The following is a 19,025-nucleotide window of genomic DNA, read 5'->3' as shown; positions in this document are numbered from 1 at the left end:
CAGGATGGTGTCCCTGAAGCGAGGTCTTGACTTTCTCGCTCGCGAGTGCGACCAACCTACATTCGGGGATTTCCGCTGAGGGCGGTGGGAGTGGGACACGTTACGCAGCCGGAAAGGTGGGGGACGGGGGGGGGGGATTGGAGAGCCGCGGCTTCGAACCGAGGGAGACAATTGGGCGCGAGGCAGCCGGTGACGTCAGCGCCGGCTGCGCGCGTGCCGGGCCGTTGGTGGCGCGCGCAGCCAGTGACACATTTCCGGTGGGCTGTCCCAGCGCCGCAGTGAAGGAGGTTCAGCGGCTGCTGAGAGGGAGAAGGTGCTCAGATAGCGGTACTCCCCACAGCATGCGCACCGGTCACTGACACACTTCAGCCATGGCAGAGAAAGGCAGGCTCAGCTTCACCGGCTCGTCCGGCCTCAACAAGCCCGTTCCAATGAACCTTTTCGCCACCTGGGAGATAGACGGCTCTTCGCCCAGCTGCATACCCAGGTACGAAGCGGAGCGCCTGTCCGGGCAAGGCTTGACACAGGGCTTGCAGGATCAAAGCTGCCAATGGGATGGGGGGGTGGGGAGGAAGGGATGGGTACAGGACTGGAGGGTGCAGTGTGTGGCACGGGCTGGAAGCAGGGCTGGTATGTGGATGGGAGGCGAGGTTGGAGGGGGCGGTGTTAGGTTGACACATGAATGGGGAAGAACTTGAATCTGTGCGAAAGTAGGATTGGGAGGGGGAAATGAATGGCACAGGTTAGAAGGCATGGTTTGTTGGCAGGGAGTTGGGAAAAGGCTGGCAGAAATAAGGGAGGTGAGCTGTCCAAGGGACAAGCTCCAGATCAGTTCCACAGTGGTGCTAGTGGCAAAGATGGGTTAGGAGAGAGACTGACTAAGGTGTCAGTTTGGATTTACCTGTGTTCCATGTGGAGTCCAACCCCATTCAAACATTGGTTAAAAACTTAAACCGTCTTGAATTCAGCAGTGCTTTCTCAGAAGTGTGTTTTCCAGTGGGAGCCTGTTGACTTTAGGCAGCGCAGATTGAATTTAAAACTGGGACTAAACATTGGATAGGCATGTCCACAGACTGGTGCTGCTAACTGTAAAAATGACACGGAGTGGAGACAAATAAGCCCAGTGTACGAGACAAATAAGCCCAGTGTACAACTGATCATTGCAGATGTGTGGTAATCATTGTAGAGGATCAATCTTTAAAGCACTTGGAGTGTAACTGCAACCCAAATGTTTTTGCTGCATGATGTTTTCTTCAACGGACATGTCTTTTAGCTTTTTGACTGGCATTTTGAGTGACTTTTTTCTGTTAATTCTTTATTGTTTGTAACATGTATTTTTTGCATAATGTTAGAGATCTGTAACTGTCTAATTATTATGCTGCAATGTTTTATTTGCAAAAGTGCTAATTGACATGTTACTGACTAGTTTGGAAGGAAATCACAATCCATGTACAATGAATTGGAGCAGACCATGCTGAAGGGAAATTATGTGAACAATCTATGCTAAGTGATTGCTTTGGATGCTAGGTATTTCCTCCGCCCTCTCTTATAAATTTAGAAGTGATTGAATAATGTATTTACCAGACTTCCGAGTGATTGACACCCAGGATTGGCAAAGGGCAACATAATTAACCTTTAAATATATTATGATGTGCTCAATAACTGTTTAACTCTAGTGCCTTTTTGTGCATTAGATGCTCACACCAGCTGAAAGTTATGCCAAAGCAGAATTCCATGTTTACATTGGAGTGTCGTGAACATCAGGTGCATTGTTTGAAAAGACTGTAAGTTGTCACAGTATGTATGCATGGTAGCCTACACTGTACAATACATCAATATGGAAAATGAAAGTAGGAGTGACTTCCCATTGCTGCAAATGTTCTGTCATGAAGGGAAATAAACTTAATAAGAAACAACGTTCAGTTCTATAGAATGCACTTGTTTTTTATCGGTTACTGCTATTTGAAGAATCTGCTGACTGGATTGAAAGCAATAGTGTTATTTTCTTGATTTTTCTCTGCAAATCTTTTCTCCTTTTTAATGAAGGCATTAGCTCCTTTCTGAAGTATAGTTCTAACATTTATTGTTCCTGATACCTTGCTGTAGTGGCCCTTGGTTATTTGTGATTGGGTGTGTTGGGGACTTTGCAACTAATTCTGATTTTGGTGCACCTATTTACAAGGTTCATTAGATATCAATCAAAACCTAGACTGAACTATTTTGAAAGTATGAAAATGAAAGAACAGTTGGTCTTGTTGCGTAACAGACCTGTACCCCCCAAAAAATTTTTTTTTAAGATGTCTGGACCATCATCCCACCCACCCTTGCAGCTATGTAATCTCCCAGGAGAGACAAAAGGAGAACTAGTAAGGGGAGGAAAAATAATACATAGACAAAGAAAACAGAAGCAGGAGGAGACCAATCGGCCTGCTCCGCCATTCATTATGATCATGACTGATCATCAAGTTCAATACCCTGATCCGCCACTCCAAGAGCACATCTAATTCCTTCTTAAAATTACACCATGTTTTCGCCTCAACTACTTTCTGTGGTAGTGAATTCCACAAATTCATCACTCTCTCTGAGTGAAGAAATTTCTCCTCCCTTCAGTCGTAAAAGGTTTACCCCTTATCCTCAAACTATGACCCCTAGTCCTGGCTCCCCCACTATCGGGAACATTCTTTCTGAATCTACTCTGTCTAATCCTGTTAGAATTTCATACGTTTGGCTGAAATCCCCTCTCGCTGTTCTAAACGCCAATGAATGTAATCCCAACCAACTTAGTCTTCCCTCATATGACAGTCCTGCCATCCCAGGAATCAGTCTGGTAAACCTTTGCTGAACATCCTTCCTCAGATAAGGACACCAAAACTGCACACAATACTCCAGGTGTGGCTTCACCAATGCCCTATACAATTGCAGTAAAACATCCCTCTTCATATACTTAAATCCTCTCGCTGTAAAGGCCAACATACCATTTGCCTTCTTTACTGCCTGCTGTACCCGTACGTTTACTTTCAGTGACTGATGCACGAGGACACCAAGGTCTCGCTGAGTATCCACCTCTTTCAATTTACACCCGTTCAGATGATAAACTGCCTCCTTTTTGCTACTAAAGCAGATAACCTCCCATTTATTCACATTATACTGCATCTGCCATGCACATGCCCACTCACTGCCAATTGGAAAAATTCCTCTCCAACATCGCGTAATCAAAGCCAGTCAGCTTGGTATGGATCCTGCTCTGCCCAAGACCGCAGGAAATTACAGAAGGTTGTGAATGTAGCCCAATCCATCACGCATACCAGCCTCCCATCCATTGACTCTGTCTACAATTCCCGCTGCCTCAGAAAGGCAACCAGCATAATTAAGGACCCCATGCACCCCGGACATACTCTCTTCTACCTTCTTCCGTCAGGAAAAAGATACCAAAGTTTGAGGTCACGTACCAACCGACTCAAGAACAGCTTCTTCCCTACTGCCATCAGACTTGTGAATAGACCTACCTCGTATTAAGTTGATCTTTTCTCTACACCTTACTATAACTGTAACATTATATTCTGATGTCTCTCCTTCCTTCCCTATGTACGGTATGCATTGTTTGTACAGCATGCAAGAAACAATACTTTTCACTGTGTACTGATACATGTGACAATAATAAATCAAATCAGTCTAGCCTGACACCTTCCATCCACCTCTCCTTTTCATGTTGAGGCTAATTGATGACCAATCACCTTTCCTGTTGTTACCAGCTAACTTGGATCAAATTGGAGAAAACCTTCTGGGTCCATTGGTTCATTCATTCACTAGACAATTTTATTGAGCTAGCTGAATTTGAAGGTACTTGGAAAGTTGAGGCTGGCACTAGGTGTATAGTCTGACCTCACAAATTAGTCAGAAATTTCTCGTTCTTGCTGTTTTCACGTGCACTGAATTTTATAGATGCATCAGTCCAGAATAAATGCATCTCAGCTTAGATTTGTCTGTTGCTTTGCTGCCATGTCATTTGAATTATTTTGGAGGAGGGATGCTTTTTTATTACAATTGACACTTGGCCAACTTTGTTTTTGGTAACAACATACTTGCAACTAAACCAGGAAAACTCAATTTATGTTATTTAGTAATGCTCAGACCTGTAATTGCCACTCTCAATGTTCCAGCAATTATTCACCAACGCAATCACATTTTGCAGATGCTTTCACACTTTTGAGTCAATGTTTTTAATTAAAAGTCTTGATATTCTACAATATCTCCTATTTGAGACATGACTTGCATTTATGTAGTGCCATACACATACTCTGGATATTCCAAGGCAATTTGCAGTCAGTGACCGGAAATGTAGCCCCACTTTTTTTAAATATACAGTCAAGTGCACAGTGAGACCTGACAAATATCAAGTATGTGAACTGAATGAATAATCTGTACTTAATGCTGATGGATGAATGATGACAGAACACCTGGAGAACTTCATAGCTTCACCTGAACAGGCAGTGGGTGTTTAAATCATAGAATTTACAGTGCAGAAGGAGGCCATTCGGCCCATCGAGTCTGCACCAGCCCTTACAAAGAGCAACCCACTCAAGCCCACGTATCTACCCTATCCCTGCAACCCAGCAACACTCACTTAACCTTTTTGGACACGAGGTCAATTTAGCATGGCCAATCCACCTAACCTGCACATCTTTGGACTGTGGGAGGAAACCAGAGCACCCGGAGAAAACCCATGCAGACATGGGGAGAATGTGCAGACTCCGCACAGATAGTGACCCAGCGGGGAATCGAACCTGGGACCCTGGAGTTGTGAAGCCACAGTGCTATCCATTTGTGCTACTGTGCTGCCCATTTGTTCAAATCTGGAACCCAACATAGGACCTCCACTTAACCAAGGCTATCACGCATTGTTTTTCATCGTAATTCTTCTAGTTTAAACTAGAGTGGTGCCTGCAAGTCCACTGTAGAGGAAAGAATGTATAGAAATTGCACTGCTACGTTCTTCTTTTGTTCAGAGTGAATTATTGAGCAGTGTGGATTACGTTCCACAGACACACAAAATTCCAGCTTCAATCCAACCTCAAAAAGTTAGTAATCTCATTCATTGAGAATAAGACACAGATTGCAGCACAGAGAAAATACTGGGTCACGCACTGAACTCTGGAGATTCTTGAGATACATTTTAAAATGTGATTATTCTCTGAACATTAGTGTTGAATCTGATCAGCCTTTGCAAATTGGATTTTTTACTGTTACATTATGGCCATGTTTATAAATTTTGGGTATGTGACTACAATTTGTCACTTGACTGTTACAATGTTAAAGTTAAACATTCAAAACCAGTGAATATTTAATTCTGTTCCTGGAATAAATATCATGCATATGATTCTTTTGTGTCCTGGTTTTGGTAAATGATCATTTCAGTCCTTCTGAAGATATGTATTTGAAGCAGTCTAAACCAGAAACATGACCATTAAATTGATTTTACAAATAACTCGATTTGCTCCATGCTTTACTGAAGTAAAGTTTACAACATTTATGCCGTCTGTATATGGCTATTGCAATGCCCAGGCAAGACATTGTGTTATGCTCATCAAGTTGTTAGCTCTGTTGCTGCACTTTTGTCTTGATAAAAACATTGCTGGGACTGATGGAGCCTCTGAGCCTGATAGATTTCTGTTAGTTCCACATCTGACACAGTGGTTTGTGCTGTATCACAGCGTCAGGGACCTGGGTTCAGTTCCAGCCTTGGGTGATTGTGTGGAGTTTGCAGGTGGGTTTCCTCTGGGTGCCCCCCACAGACCAAAGGTGTACAGGTTAGATGGACTGACCATGTTAAATTGCCCCTTAGAGTCCAAAGGTATGCGTGCTAGGTGGGTTGTGGGGATAGGCCAGGGGCCTGGGTAGGGTGCTGTTTCAGAAGGTCAGTGCAGACTCGACTGGGTACATATTGAAGATGATAAAGTGAATAGAGAGTTCATAATAGAATACAAACTATTACAATTTAAAAAAAACCCTTGCATTTATATAGCCTTCCACAACTTCAGAATGTTCCGCAACAATTAAGTACTTTTGAAGTGTAGTTTCTGGTATAATCTAAGGAAGCATAGCAGGCGCAGCAAAATCACACACTAACAGTAAGGTGATAATGATCAGATTATCTGTTTTCGTGATGGTAGTTTAGGGATAATATTGACCAGGACACTAGAGTGAACTCTTTTGTTCCCCTTATGAATAGTGTAACAGAATATTTTACGTTCACCTGGTACAGATTAATACCATATTTCATAGAACATTCTGGCAGTACAACGCTCACTCAGTATGGCTCTGGGAATGTCAGCCTAGATTTCATGCTTGCGTTTCTTGGACTCCGACAAACTACTAATGGAGCCATGGCCAACAACATAGGAGATTAATTAGGAGAACATTTTCAGCTCCCTGAGTGACTCATGAATTGCTGAACATAAAACTGAGTCATGCACTCCAGGAAGGTCCATGAACAATCTCCAAGATGTCTTGACCTAGCTGATCTTAATAGGACTGATGGTCATAGACCTGTACTATATTGGGGATAAATTAGCCCCAGATCACTGACCTCTGCTAACATTGAGAAGGGGCAAGATTGTGTATGGCTGTGTTGTCTCTTAATTTGCTTGTTGGCACTATCTGGATCTATGTACACTACTTGGGAGAGGTACTGGAGGATGGCCAGTGCTTCTGGAACTGGCAAGAATTGGTGCCTTTAAAATGAAGGGAAGAACATTGGGAGAGAGGAAAGGAGACATCTGCCGTTTCTTGATACCTTCCCAGATTTGTTTTTAAAATTGGCTTGGGCTAGTTGCAAGAATCTCTGCTCTGAGGAACATGTTTCATTCCATCAATGTGGCATTTTCATATTCGGGCGAGCTATCCTTCTGACCTCTCCTAGTGTGGTTGCCTACTTGTATTGAATTGTGAATCTGTCTGTACTGTAGATTTGTTCCAACTGTGCCTCCAGCTCCTATCAGCTTGAATACATGGAGGGTGGATATTCATCTCAACAGAGCTACTTTTGACATTTGGCTGAATTGTTCAATATAGACTCTGCCATTTTAATGTTCACATTGAAATGATAAAATTACTGGAAGATAGGCTTCTTGGTTTCCATTCCTTAAGTGACAGTATTAAAATATGTAAGAGTGCTGTACAGTGTGGAAATATTGTGTTTCGGAATTTCTGATATTGCTAACAGCTGTAATATTGTCCTTGAACAGCTGCCAACAGTCACCGTGATCCTTATATTTCACCCGCAAAAGAACGAACTTGACTTTATTATTATGACTCGGGACACCCAAAATGCTTCATGACCAATAAATTACTTTTGAAATGCAGTAATGATAGTTGTGCAGACAAATGTGGTTACTCACCCTTGCAGCTCAAATTAGGTCACTTATTTTCTTGTGGGATTGACATGGTGGTCCGTGTCAGACTGCTGGTGCTGACTGCTGCTGCCACTAAATCCCAGCCTCACTGATTCCGGATCTTTGACCCACTCCTGGGTACAGGGTACCATGCCTCGCCCCCACTTCGTCCAGAAGCCTCTTCAACCTACCTCCAGGAAGCACGGAGCAGCTCTCCATGCTGCCATCCTCCTGGCTTGATTGGGAGTGAGTGCAGAAGGAGCTCCCTCGGTTTTGGCTAAGATGAGCGCGAGGTCAGGTGTAATGCCTGAATCTGGTATGTCTCCCTTGTGGGGACCATGAATTGGATTCAATTTGAATTGGTTTTTGGAGCAGGCGAGGAGCTGGATTAGGGGTTTGCCCCTGTCCACACACACTCTGAGCTCTGGCTTTGTAACTCTTTAAAAAAAAAAAACAATGCACAGCTGAGCCCCTGTTTGAGTGGGTCCGACACCTGGGAACTCCAATTCTATGTGATTCATGTGTGGGCTTATTTATTGCACTAAATGTGGGGAAGTTCACGATCAGATTTGTCCCGTCCAGCCAGCAGGAATTGCACCAATTTCCATACCCAAAGTGACACTTTGCTATTTTGGGGGGAAAATCCTGCCTGTAGCCTTCAAAATTGAAGGTTTTTTTTGCATTTTCCTGATCAAGCAAAAGGAGCTATAGGCTACTGCATTGTCTGAAAGACAGAATACGTTTTGAAAGTGAATTGACCAAATGTGCCGAGGGAGCTTATAGTCTTGACATTATGCTGAAAATGTCTTACCACACAACTCCTTTCCGATCCATGGGGCTTATTGCACAGCTACTTTTGTATCCCTGGTCCTCTATATTGGAATATGTTCATGAACAAAGTCAAACCTTATTTTAAGAAAAGAATAAAGTGAGTTTCTGTTTTTGTAAATAAATATTCTTGGGGTTACTTTTAGATCAACTGAGCAATGTGCTGTCAATCCGAATGATTCCCCACACCCACCCCTGGTAGCATTGAAAAGATAGTGAATAGAGGGCAGTGCAAATTGGAAGATTTAGTTGAGGATTCAGAAGATATTGCAAGTAATTTGAGAGACCTATGTGTTGCAAATACAAGAGCTACAATTTAAATTCGGGAAAAATAAGAAAAACTAAGAAAGCAACAATGGATAATTGCATAAATTAAAAGTCGCACAAAGATTTTAAGGTGGGAATTGAAGTCAAAAGGCTCCTTGTTGGGATGCATGGGAAAATCAGTATGTCTGTTACTAGGCTGGTAATTAGACATTCAGGTTGGAAGAAGCCATGGGATGGTTGTCTCTTCTGTGGCTCTGTCCATGCCCAGGTGACCCAGGAGAAAGGAGCAAGCAGTATTTGCTGGGAGCGCTTGAGGTCGTTTGTGACTGGTGGCATCACACAGACAGAGCATGTAGTGGATGTCTGGAATAATATTGTCATTTAAGTTAGATCAGATCTTTTAGTTTAATTTATTTAATTAGTTGCGTCTTTTAAAAATAAAAAGCTGCTTTTTCATTTAGGTTTTTTGTTGTTTCCACTGGGGCAACCCAATGCATCCTTATTGATTGCATTTCTGTTGGGCAGTCTGCCCTCCGACATTTTTGATGTCTGATTGCAATTTGGAAATAAGTCTATTTTTGATTTGGGCAGAGTAAAAAGCCACTGGATCAGAATTAGTTTACTACTGAAGAAAGTACAATTTAAAACCCTTTGTCATCTGTTACAATGTTCTAACCTCTTACAATCCCTACTCGCTATCCATCCAGCGAAAAACAACTTGACTGAAACCATGTCCCTTGCCTCTGGCATGCCAGACACCATTGCCTCTCTACTGCTGTCAACTGTACACTTGCCTCCATTTTTATCCTTCTTGCCAGCAAGAGTATCAAGGTTCTCTGTACCTTGATTTTAAAGATTTGGCCCAGAATTTGCAGTGGTGATGACGCCAAAGCTGTCAGAATTCTGTCATTACTTCTCTGCAACTGACAGCAACTTTCCTAACCAGCTCCCCTTGATGTTTAATGGCATTGCCACCACTGAAGTTCCCACCATCAACATGCTGGGAGTTACCATTGACCAGAAAATTGTAACTGGATCAGCACATAAGTACTGTGGCTGCAGGAACAGGTTAGTGGTTGGAAATTCTTTGGCTAATAACTAGGCACCTTACTTCTCCCAATGCCTTCCTGCCATCTACAGGCACATGTCAGGGGCGTGATTGGATCCTCTCCCCACTTGTTTGGACTACTGCGGCACCAACAACACTCAAGAAATTCAATGTCATTTAGGGAAAAACAGCTCACTTGATTAGCACCCCATCCAGCATCTTTAAATGTTCATCTCCTCCATCATTGGTGCACACTGACTGTAGTGTGTACCATCTCGAAGATGCAGTGCACTAACTCTCCAAGGCTCCTTCAATAGCATCTTCCACAATCTCTATCACCTCGAAGATCAAGGACATTGGGTGCATGGGTACATCGCCACTTAGTTTCCACTCCAGTCGCACATCATTCTGATTTCAAAATATTTTGTTGTTTCTTTATTTTCTCTAGAACCTGGAATACCCTTCCTAACGGTAATGTGGATGGACCAACACCACAAGAACAGTAGTGATTCAAGAAGCACCACCTACTAGAGGGAAGTTGGGATTGGACAATAAATGTTGGCCTTGCCAGCGATGCCTGTATCCCATGAATGAGTAAAGAAAAAAAATCTCTAGTCTGCATGTGAGCAGTTAAATGTTGAAATCCAGAAGTTCCTGTTAGTGATTCTCTGCTTCTCATGGGTCCATTGTTGAGGACATGACCACAGAACCATGAAGGTCAATAATGTGGTTAAGAAGGCATATGGGATATTTTCCTTTGTTAGGCGAGCGGTAGAGTGTAAGAACAGGGAGGTTATGCAAGAACTAACTAACCAACACATTTATTATGACACAGCTACAGTACTATGTACAACTCTGGTCAGCCCATTACGAGAAGATGTGATTGCACTTGAGAAGGTAATGTTACGACACCCTGGTCAATTCCAGCCCCACTCGTCCCGGAGTCACAGCTCAAGTGAATTAACTAATAATTCTTATGACAATACCTGTAGTCTTTGGCCCCTGGCTGCCCAATAATTACAATCACCAGGTTTGTAAGTTTAAACACAATTGCCGTATTTAACAAGAACTGAAATGAAATACACAGCAAATACAGTGGGTTGACTATTAATAAAGATCAACTGCTGCTTTAACTTGCCTCCCACCCTCTACACACACCCCATAAGACAGACAAACACAGGTGGAAAAATGGAGGAAAAAACATAAGTGAAAGAGGAAAGAACCTTTGCTTCAGATGATTGTTCTTAGCTTGCTTTCTTCACAGTCAGCTTGTAGATCAAAGTCTTTGTATGGCAGCCCGTACTGGTCTTTCCTGCAGTTTAAAAAATACTATACTCTTGCCTTTCCTGGCAGAGTCTTTGGTTCATCAAACCCTGCTTTCAGTTTGTGATTTGTCTTCAGGCCCTTGTAGCTCCAGGATCACAACATCCACAGGCTTTCTGGAGAAGATTAGCAACAGCTTTCTGGAGAGGATTGAGCTGGATCTTTTACCTCTGTGCTCCCAAAATTGAAATGGACACCTCCTTGGGTCTCTGAACCATTTCAGTGGCATGAGATCCAATCATCACCTGTTACCGGACAAGGACAGCCTTTTGGGCCAATTCATTGGCCATCAGCCAAATCAATCAGTGCGAGTCCCAGCCCATCACTATCACTGATGGTGACCAGTCTACAACTCCAGTTTAATCTATCACAGGCTAGCACAGTGATCTCTTCTACTTGGGGGGGGGGGGGGGGGGGGCATGGTGGCTCAGTGGTTAACACTGCTGCCTCGTGGCTCTGAGGGCCCTGATTCGATCTCAGCCCCGGGTCATTGTTCGTGTGGGGGGTCTCACCCCCACAACCCTAAGATGTGCAGGGTAGGTGAATTGCCCACACCAAATTGCCCCTTAATTTAAAAAAAAAAAAATTCTTCTGCTTGAATTAAAGATATGGGCTGCCTTAATGACTCATGTCCATTAATCACCCACGGATCAAAAATGTAGCGGCAAAAATAAAAGAAAGGGGAAACAAGGAAATAAACTTATAGTAGAGTGGAGATTTATGAGGGTGTTGCCAGGAATGGAGAATTTTAGCTCACGAGGAATGATCAGATAGGCTTTTCTTTGCTGAGGGGACATTAAATTGAGGTATATGAAAATTATGAGGAACCTAGAATAAGTGACAGAAAAGACCTATTTCCATTATCAGAAACCAGGTTAAAGTCCAACAGGTTTGTTTCGAATCACTAGCTTTCAGAGCCCAGCTCCTTCCTCAGGTGAATGAATTGCGCTCCGAAAGCTAGTGATTCAAAACAAACCTGTTCGACTTTAACCTGGTGTTTTAAGATTTATTACTGTGCCCACCCCAGTCCAACGCTGGCATCTTCACATCATTATCAGAAAGACAGGGAGTATGGATTTAGCAACTGGCAGAAAATTAGGAGGGTGGTGGGAGTTTGGAACTCAAAAGAGTGAAGGAGGCAGAACCTTTCATCACATTAAAAAAAAACATACTTGGATATGCATTTGAGGTGTTGTCACCTACTGGGCTATGAGCCAAGTGCCAGAGAGTATAATTAGGTCGATTAGCTCTTTCTCGACTGGCATGATGGGCCAAAGGGCCTCCTGAGTCATAAATATTCTGTTTCTAATCAGTGCATTTAACTTTCTGGTTTCCTGTCTGTGGAAATGCATCATACTATTTCATGCTATTTATTATTTCTTACTTCCTCCCCGTTGTATTGACTATAGAAAACATTTGTGTTTTCTATTTAAGCAATATGTAAAAATTCGTGGAGAACAATTATGACAGAAAATAAATTGGCTCTATTATTTTACCTTTCACAGCTCAAGGACATCATCCCCAAATGCTTTACAGCTAATTAACCACTAGCGTAGTCACTTGCCAGGAACCAGTTTGTACATAACAAACAACTTTGAGATAATAGCAAGGAAACCAAATTTTCTCTATAGGGGTTTGAGCCCATAATCTCTGATTTAGGTGATAGTAATACGTTCGTCTCTATGACCGGATTATTTAGTAATTGAGAATGGTCTATAATATTTGTTTATGAGGAGGCTGAAAACTATAGTGGGTAAGGGCTTAATATATGCTCTGTCAAGAGTTATGTTCTGGAAGTGCTCTGTACACAGTCTACGATGAACTTATGCACCAAGCAGAGGCTGCTATCAGTGTGAATATTAACATTCCAATAATTGCCATTCTACAAATTAATTCTCTGTGGTTTCAAAAAAACAACTGCCAATATGTGCTCCATAATTTTTAGTCATTTTCCTAGATCAAAATTATTATCTGAATGCTTATTATCCAAGCTTGCATATCTGAGAGCCCTTAAAGATTTCACAAATACCTATTTTGTAGTATAACTGGAGCATTGACTTTCTTTCAGTAAACTTTTTTTCTGTAGTGTATTACTGAATACAACGGAGCCACGTGATCAATAGAACAATCCTTTATACAGTTCACTGAAAGGATTCTTTGTTCCGATAAACCTCCCCCAGTTATTTTTTTTTATTTTTTAGAATTTCACCTTTTTGCCCTACTGCACTACACATTATTTTCTTATCCCGAAGATGTGCAGATAATCTTCCACTTCGTTGTAGAGCAGGAAGTGAGCAACTTGTGGAGAAAGAACTCCGTGTTTTCTGCCCACTCCCCACCTATTAAGGTAGAAGCAGAAAAGTACTGTATGAAGAATCATAGTTCGCACATGATATCCTATTGCATAAGCATTGGAGCCTCAGGGGGCCATGCCAGACTCCATCTTATATGTTTACATTGCCCTGTATTATGCCAGCATGTTATGGGATGTTACAGCAGAGAAACAGGTTATTTTGGCCAATTAAGTCAATACCAATATTTTTCCTCATTACCATGGCCAACTCTGGATCTATTCTTGGAGGTTGCGTCACAACCTCGCCCAACCATCCTGTCTTCCCACTCAATGCACCCAACATTGCTGTGGCCCACCCTTCAATGTCAGTTGGATAGAGAACAGACAATATGGGCTAAATTTTGCCAGGTGGTTTGTGCACACTGTGTCCGCCTCAGTCAAGTTTGGGATATGCAAGTGCCCTTGGTGGGAATTGGATGTGATCTTCCAGGAAATTATTGATTTTAAAAAAAAAAAACTGACCCTGGGATAATTAGGAATGGTGGCCTCGTTTCAGAGTCCGGAAGTCTGTGCAGCACGATTGAAGATAGCGTTGCTGGTGTCCTTCACAGTGTGGGTGCTACTGAAGGACCAGCAACAAAGGGTACAATATTAGCAGGAATGTCAGTTGTCATGAAGTCTCTGGTATGCCTACTGCTCAGGGTGACGTACATTGTGATTTACTGCCGGCAAATTGACTAGCTTCCACTGCTGGTTGTGTAGCCATCCCACTGGGAACGCACAGAGTCAGGGGCCGATCTAACGCAATTCCTTTGAAATTTTCATGCCTCCCACCTCCTCCAAAGCTGCCTCCGAGGTTCTGAGAAAATTTAGCACGTTTTTCTGATGAGATGATTCTTGGCTTATTATGTTAAACAACCTTCTCTTCCCATCTGTTTGTTTCAGAAGTAATATAAGCAGTATAGGGGGTATGTTCTGGATTGTGCAGAGGGAGATTAATCTTTAATTCCAGGAGAGTCGAGCGCAATCTTGGAAGGTTGCAAACCTATTCCCCTTGAGTAATCCAGTATATTTCCTTAATAAAAGGAAAATACTGTGGATGGTAGAAATCTGAAATAAAAGCAAAAAGTGCTGAAAATACTTGGGTTTGTCAGCATCTATGGAGATACAGAGTTAACGTTTTGAGTCAAATATTATTCTCCTTCAGAACTGAAGTGGATACAAATGTGATGCATTATATGCTGTCAAAAGTCGGGGGAAGAACAAAAAGGAAGGTCCAGGAAAGATTAGAGGGCAGGAGAAATTAAATGTCAAAAGATGTCATGGAACAAATGGCAAAGGAAGTGGTAATAGAAAATAGAAGCAGGAGGAGGCCATTCAGCCTTTCAAGCCTGCACCCCCATTCATTATGATCATGGCTGATCAAGTTCAATACCCTGATCCCACTTTCTCTCTCTCTCTCGCTCTCTCTCTCTCTCTCTCTCTCTCTCTCTCTCTCTTCCCCCCCCCCCCCCCCCCCCCCCCACACACACACACACACACACACACCGTATCCTTTTAGCCACAACTATATCTAATTCCTTCTTGAAATCACACACAGTTTTGCCCTCAACTACTTTCTGTGGTGGCGAATTCCACAGATTCACCACTCTCTGGATGAAGAAATTTCTACTCCCCTCAGTCCTAAAAGGTTTACCCCTGATCCTCAGACTATGACCCCTAGTTCTGGACTCTCCCACCATCGGGGCATTCTTTCTGAAACTACCCTGTCTAATCCTGTTAAAATTTTGTAAGTTTCTATGGGGCCCTCGCACTCTTCTAACTACAATAAATATAATCCTAACCTAGTCTCCCCCCATATGACAGTCCCGCCATCCCAGGGAACTGCCTGGTAAACCTTTGTTGAACTCCCTCCATAACAAGAACATCCTTCCTCAGATAAGGCACCAAAACTGCACACAATACTCCAGGTGTGGCATCACCAATGCCCTATACAATTGCAGTAAAACGTCTCTATTCCTAAACTCAAATCCTCTCGCTATGAAGGCCAACTGACTATTTGCCTTCTTTACTGCCTTCTGTACTTGCGTGCTTTCAGAGACTGATGCACGAGGACACCAAGGTCTCGCTGAGTATCCACCTCTTTCAATTTACACCCATTCAAATAATAATCTGCCTTCCTATTTTTACTACCAATGATTGTAGTAAAGAGACAAAGCATTTGTCCAGAGAGCAAGTAAATGCCAGAATAATGAAAGAACTTTGAAAGCAAAAGCATAAAAACACGATACAAACTGGGCATGTGGCAAAAAAGGGGGGACAACATTCATGTTCTCATTTTTGAACTCCATGTTGAGTCCAGAAGGCTGCAATTTGTCTAATGGAAGATGAGGTGCTTGCATTAAGCTTCCCTGGAACATTACATCAGGCTGAGGACAGAAAATGTGACGCTAAGAGCAAGGTGGTGAATTTAAATGGCAAGAAACTGGAAGTTTGGGGTCTTGCTTGTGAACTGAGCGGAAGTCATCTGCTGAGCGGTCATGCAAGATTTTCACAATAACTTCATTGCAGTGTTAATGTAAGCCTACTTGTGACAGTAATAAAGATTATTATTATTAATCTGCATTTGGCCTACCAAATATAAAGAAAACTGCATTGTGATCAACAAGTACAGTAGACTAAATTGAAATAAGTACAAGTACTGGAAGGAGTGCTTGGGGTCTTGGACAATGAGGAGAGAAGACTTAAAAGGGCGGATATAGCATCTCTGTGATTGCATGGGCTTGTGTTGTGGGAAGTGGGTGAGGTATTTGGATGACTTTGAGGAATGGGGCAGGGTGCTGCAGAGGGAATGGTCCCGTCAAAATGTTGACAGGAGAGGGGAGGGGAATACGTATTTGATGACTGCATTGTGCTGAAAGTGGCAGAAATAATGGAGGATGACCCTTTGAATGTGGCGGCTGGTGGGGGTGGAAAATGAGGAACCCTATCGTGGTTCTCTGAGGGAGAGGAATGGGTGAAGGTTCAGGGTCCTGTCAATCACAGTTGGAGGAATTCTTAGTTGAGGGAAATGGAAGACATATCAGATGCGATATTGTTGTGGAAGATTACATCCGTACTGATGTGAAGGAGATAACAAAAGGAGAATGGAGTGGAGTTGTTCCAGGAGGCAGGGTGTGAGGAAGTGGAGTCAAGGTAACTGGAAGTTGGGCTTATAAATATTAGTAAACAGACTATCCTCGGGAATGGAAACCGAAAAGTTGAGGAAGGGAAAGAGATGGACCATGTGAAGATGAGAAAAGGATTGGAAACAAAATTGATGATTTCCAGTTTCAGGCCAGAGCAGGAAACTGCACCAAAACTGTCATCAATGTACCAGAAAAAAGAGTTGGGAGAGGGAGCCTAAGTAGAATTCTCCTGCCTTCTCCCTATAACCCCTGATCCCCTTATTAATCAAGAACCTATCTATCACTGTCTTAAAGACAATCAGTTATTTGGCCTCCACAGCCTTCTGAGGCAAAGAGTTCCACAGATTCACCACCCTCTGGCTGAAGAAATTTCTTCTCATCTCTGTTTTAAAGGATCGTCCCTTTAGACTGAGATGGTGTCCTCTGGTTCTAGTTTTTCCTACAAGTGGAAACATCCTCTCCACCTCCACTCGATCCAGGCCTCTCTGTATCCTGTAAGTTTCAATATGATCGCCCCTCATCCTTCTAAACTCCAATGAGTACAGACCCAGAGTCCTCAACCGATCCTCGTACGACGAGTTCTTCATTCCAGGTATCATTCTTGTGAACCTCCTCTGGACCCTTTCCCAAGGCCAGCATATTCTTCCTTAGATACGGGGCCCAAAACTGCTATGTGTATCCATAGCAACTACTTTTTTATTTGGAGAAAGTGAGACAAGTTAAAGGAGAAATTGTTTGAGGACAAGTTCAGCCAGGTGAAGAGGGTGGTGGTGGTGAATGAGCACTGTTTGGATTTCTGCTCAAGGAAGGAGAGGAAAGCTGCAGCCCATTCTGCTGGGGGTTGAGGGCACAGAGAAATTGGGAATCTGCAGAAAAGGTGATTTGAGCCAAGTAACTGGAAATTGTTGAAATGACAGGGCATCGGAACAGTCACAGATGTAGCTTTTGAGATTTTTTGGCCTGGTGAATCTGTCCCATTTAGTGTAGTGTCACTCAACATGATGGTGGGTCTCCACTATGTGAAGACATGCTTTGTCTCCACAACAACTGCGCGTTGGTCACTCCTTCCAATATTGTCATGAAGAAACAGGGATAGGGTGGAAGTGAGGGTTTAAGTGGGTCGGTGCAGACTCGATGGGCCGAATGGCCTCCTTCTGTACTGTATGTTCTATGTTCTAAAACGCACTTGCAACAGGAAGATGTTATTTTTTCCCATCACCTGCCGCAGGTCAAGTCTGGCAGGTCCATCCTTCAAGACTTGGGCAACTTGATCAATGGTGGCAGTATCCCAAGACACACTTGGTGATGACCTTGCTATATTAAGTGCTTTTCCAAGTGATGATCAACATGGAGAACTGATTGATCAGAAAAGGGAGGCAATAGATGATAATCAGCAAGCGGTTACCTTGCCCATGTTTGACCTAGGATATTGATGGAGGAATCTGAGACATTGGCTGTAAGGTATGATTTGGTGAGTATGACAGGTTGTTGCTTGACTCATCTAAGGGACAACTCTCCTAATTTTGGCACAGGTGTTAGTGAGGAGGAATTTACAGGGTCAACTGGGCAAGGTATGCATTGTGTTGATTCTGATACCTAGGTCAATGACTGTTGGTCCATCTACTGATTTTTCTTAATCAACCTTCTGTAGTGGTTTGATACCAGGACGTTTCAGGACATTGAAGAGTCAATCACATTGTTGTGGGAGTCACATGTAGGCCAGACTTTGGTAACGGTGGAAGATTTCTTTCCCTGAAGGACATTAGTGACCATTTTGCTTTTTGATTTTCAAGACTAGATTTATATTCCATATTTATTAATTAAAGTAATTTAAATTCCTTCAACTGGCGTGGTGGGATTTGAATTCCAGTCTCAAAGCATTTGTCTGGGTCTCTGGATTGCTACTCCAGTGACGTTATGCTGCCGTATCCACATGTATGAAATGATGTATCAGCAATGCGGACAGTTCAGAGTATAAATAATTTCAACAACGTGCTGTAAAGTACAGATTGTTGCTGCGTACAGAATTTCTTCCTTCCACCCCTTTGCACTGATTGGATCATAACATCTCACAACAGGTGCTTTTCTGGTCAATTGTCTCTGAGCTGACTCTTTGAAAGGGTGAGCCATGGTCCAAGAATGAAAGCACTCAACCTTCTGAGTCAAAGTTGCAGGTTCAATTTCCACTACAGCATCTAAACACACATCTAGTCCAACAACCATACTTAGGAATGAAACATTGTCGGAAATGTCTTCTGGCTGAAATGTTAAACTGAGACCCTGTTTGCTTCCGAGGTGGACACAAGCTCCTCTGATGCTATCTCAAAAGAAGAGCAATGGAATTAACCCTGGAGCCCTAGCCAATATTTACCCCTCAAATAACATTTAAAAAAAAAACACATTAGGTGGCTTGGTGGTGCAGTGGTTAGCACTGCTGCCTCACATCGTGTTGAGGACCAGGATTCGATCCCAGGTCACGGTCCATGTGGAGTTTGCACATTCTCTCCGTGTCTGCGTGGGTTTCACCCCAACAACCCAAAAAGATGTGCAGAGTAGGTGAATTAAAAAAAATATATATTTTTATTCTCCTTTTTCACATTTTCTCCCAACTTTCCACCCAACGATAAACAATAATCAGTAACGAATGCAATGTCAATCCCCATATCAATACCAACAATTCCATCCTC

The 19,025-nt window shown here is 42.8% G+C and overlaps 1 protein-coding gene across 2 annotated transcripts in view; it reads left to right on the top strand.

Annotated features, from left to right (window-relative positions):
* The first annotated feature begins 267 nt into the window (after positions 1 to 267).
* pacs2 (phosphofurin acidic cluster sorting protein 2) overlaps positions 268 to 19,025 on the top strand; it is a 376,820-nt gene continuing 358,062 nt past the window's right edge. For both annotated transcript variants that reach the window (XM_072486155.1, XM_072486154.1), the window contains exon 1: positions 268 to 487. In XM_072486155.1, coding sequence (XP_072342256.1) covers positions 372 to 487 — 116 coding nt within the window. In that variant the 5' untranslated portion in view covers positions 268 to 371. The remainder of the gene's footprint in view (positions 488 to 19,025) is intronic.

The sequence above is a fragment of the Scyliorhinus torazame genome, chromosome 2 (genome assembly GCF_047496885.1).
Source record: "Scyliorhinus torazame isolate Kashiwa2021f chromosome 2, sScyTor2.1, whole genome shotgun sequence".
In the NCBI taxonomy this organism is placed as follows: Eukaryota; Metazoa; Chordata; class Chondrichthyes; order Carcharhiniformes; family Scyliorhinidae; genus Scyliorhinus; species Scyliorhinus torazame.
This window is presented reverse-complemented; position numbering and strand designations above follow the sequence as displayed.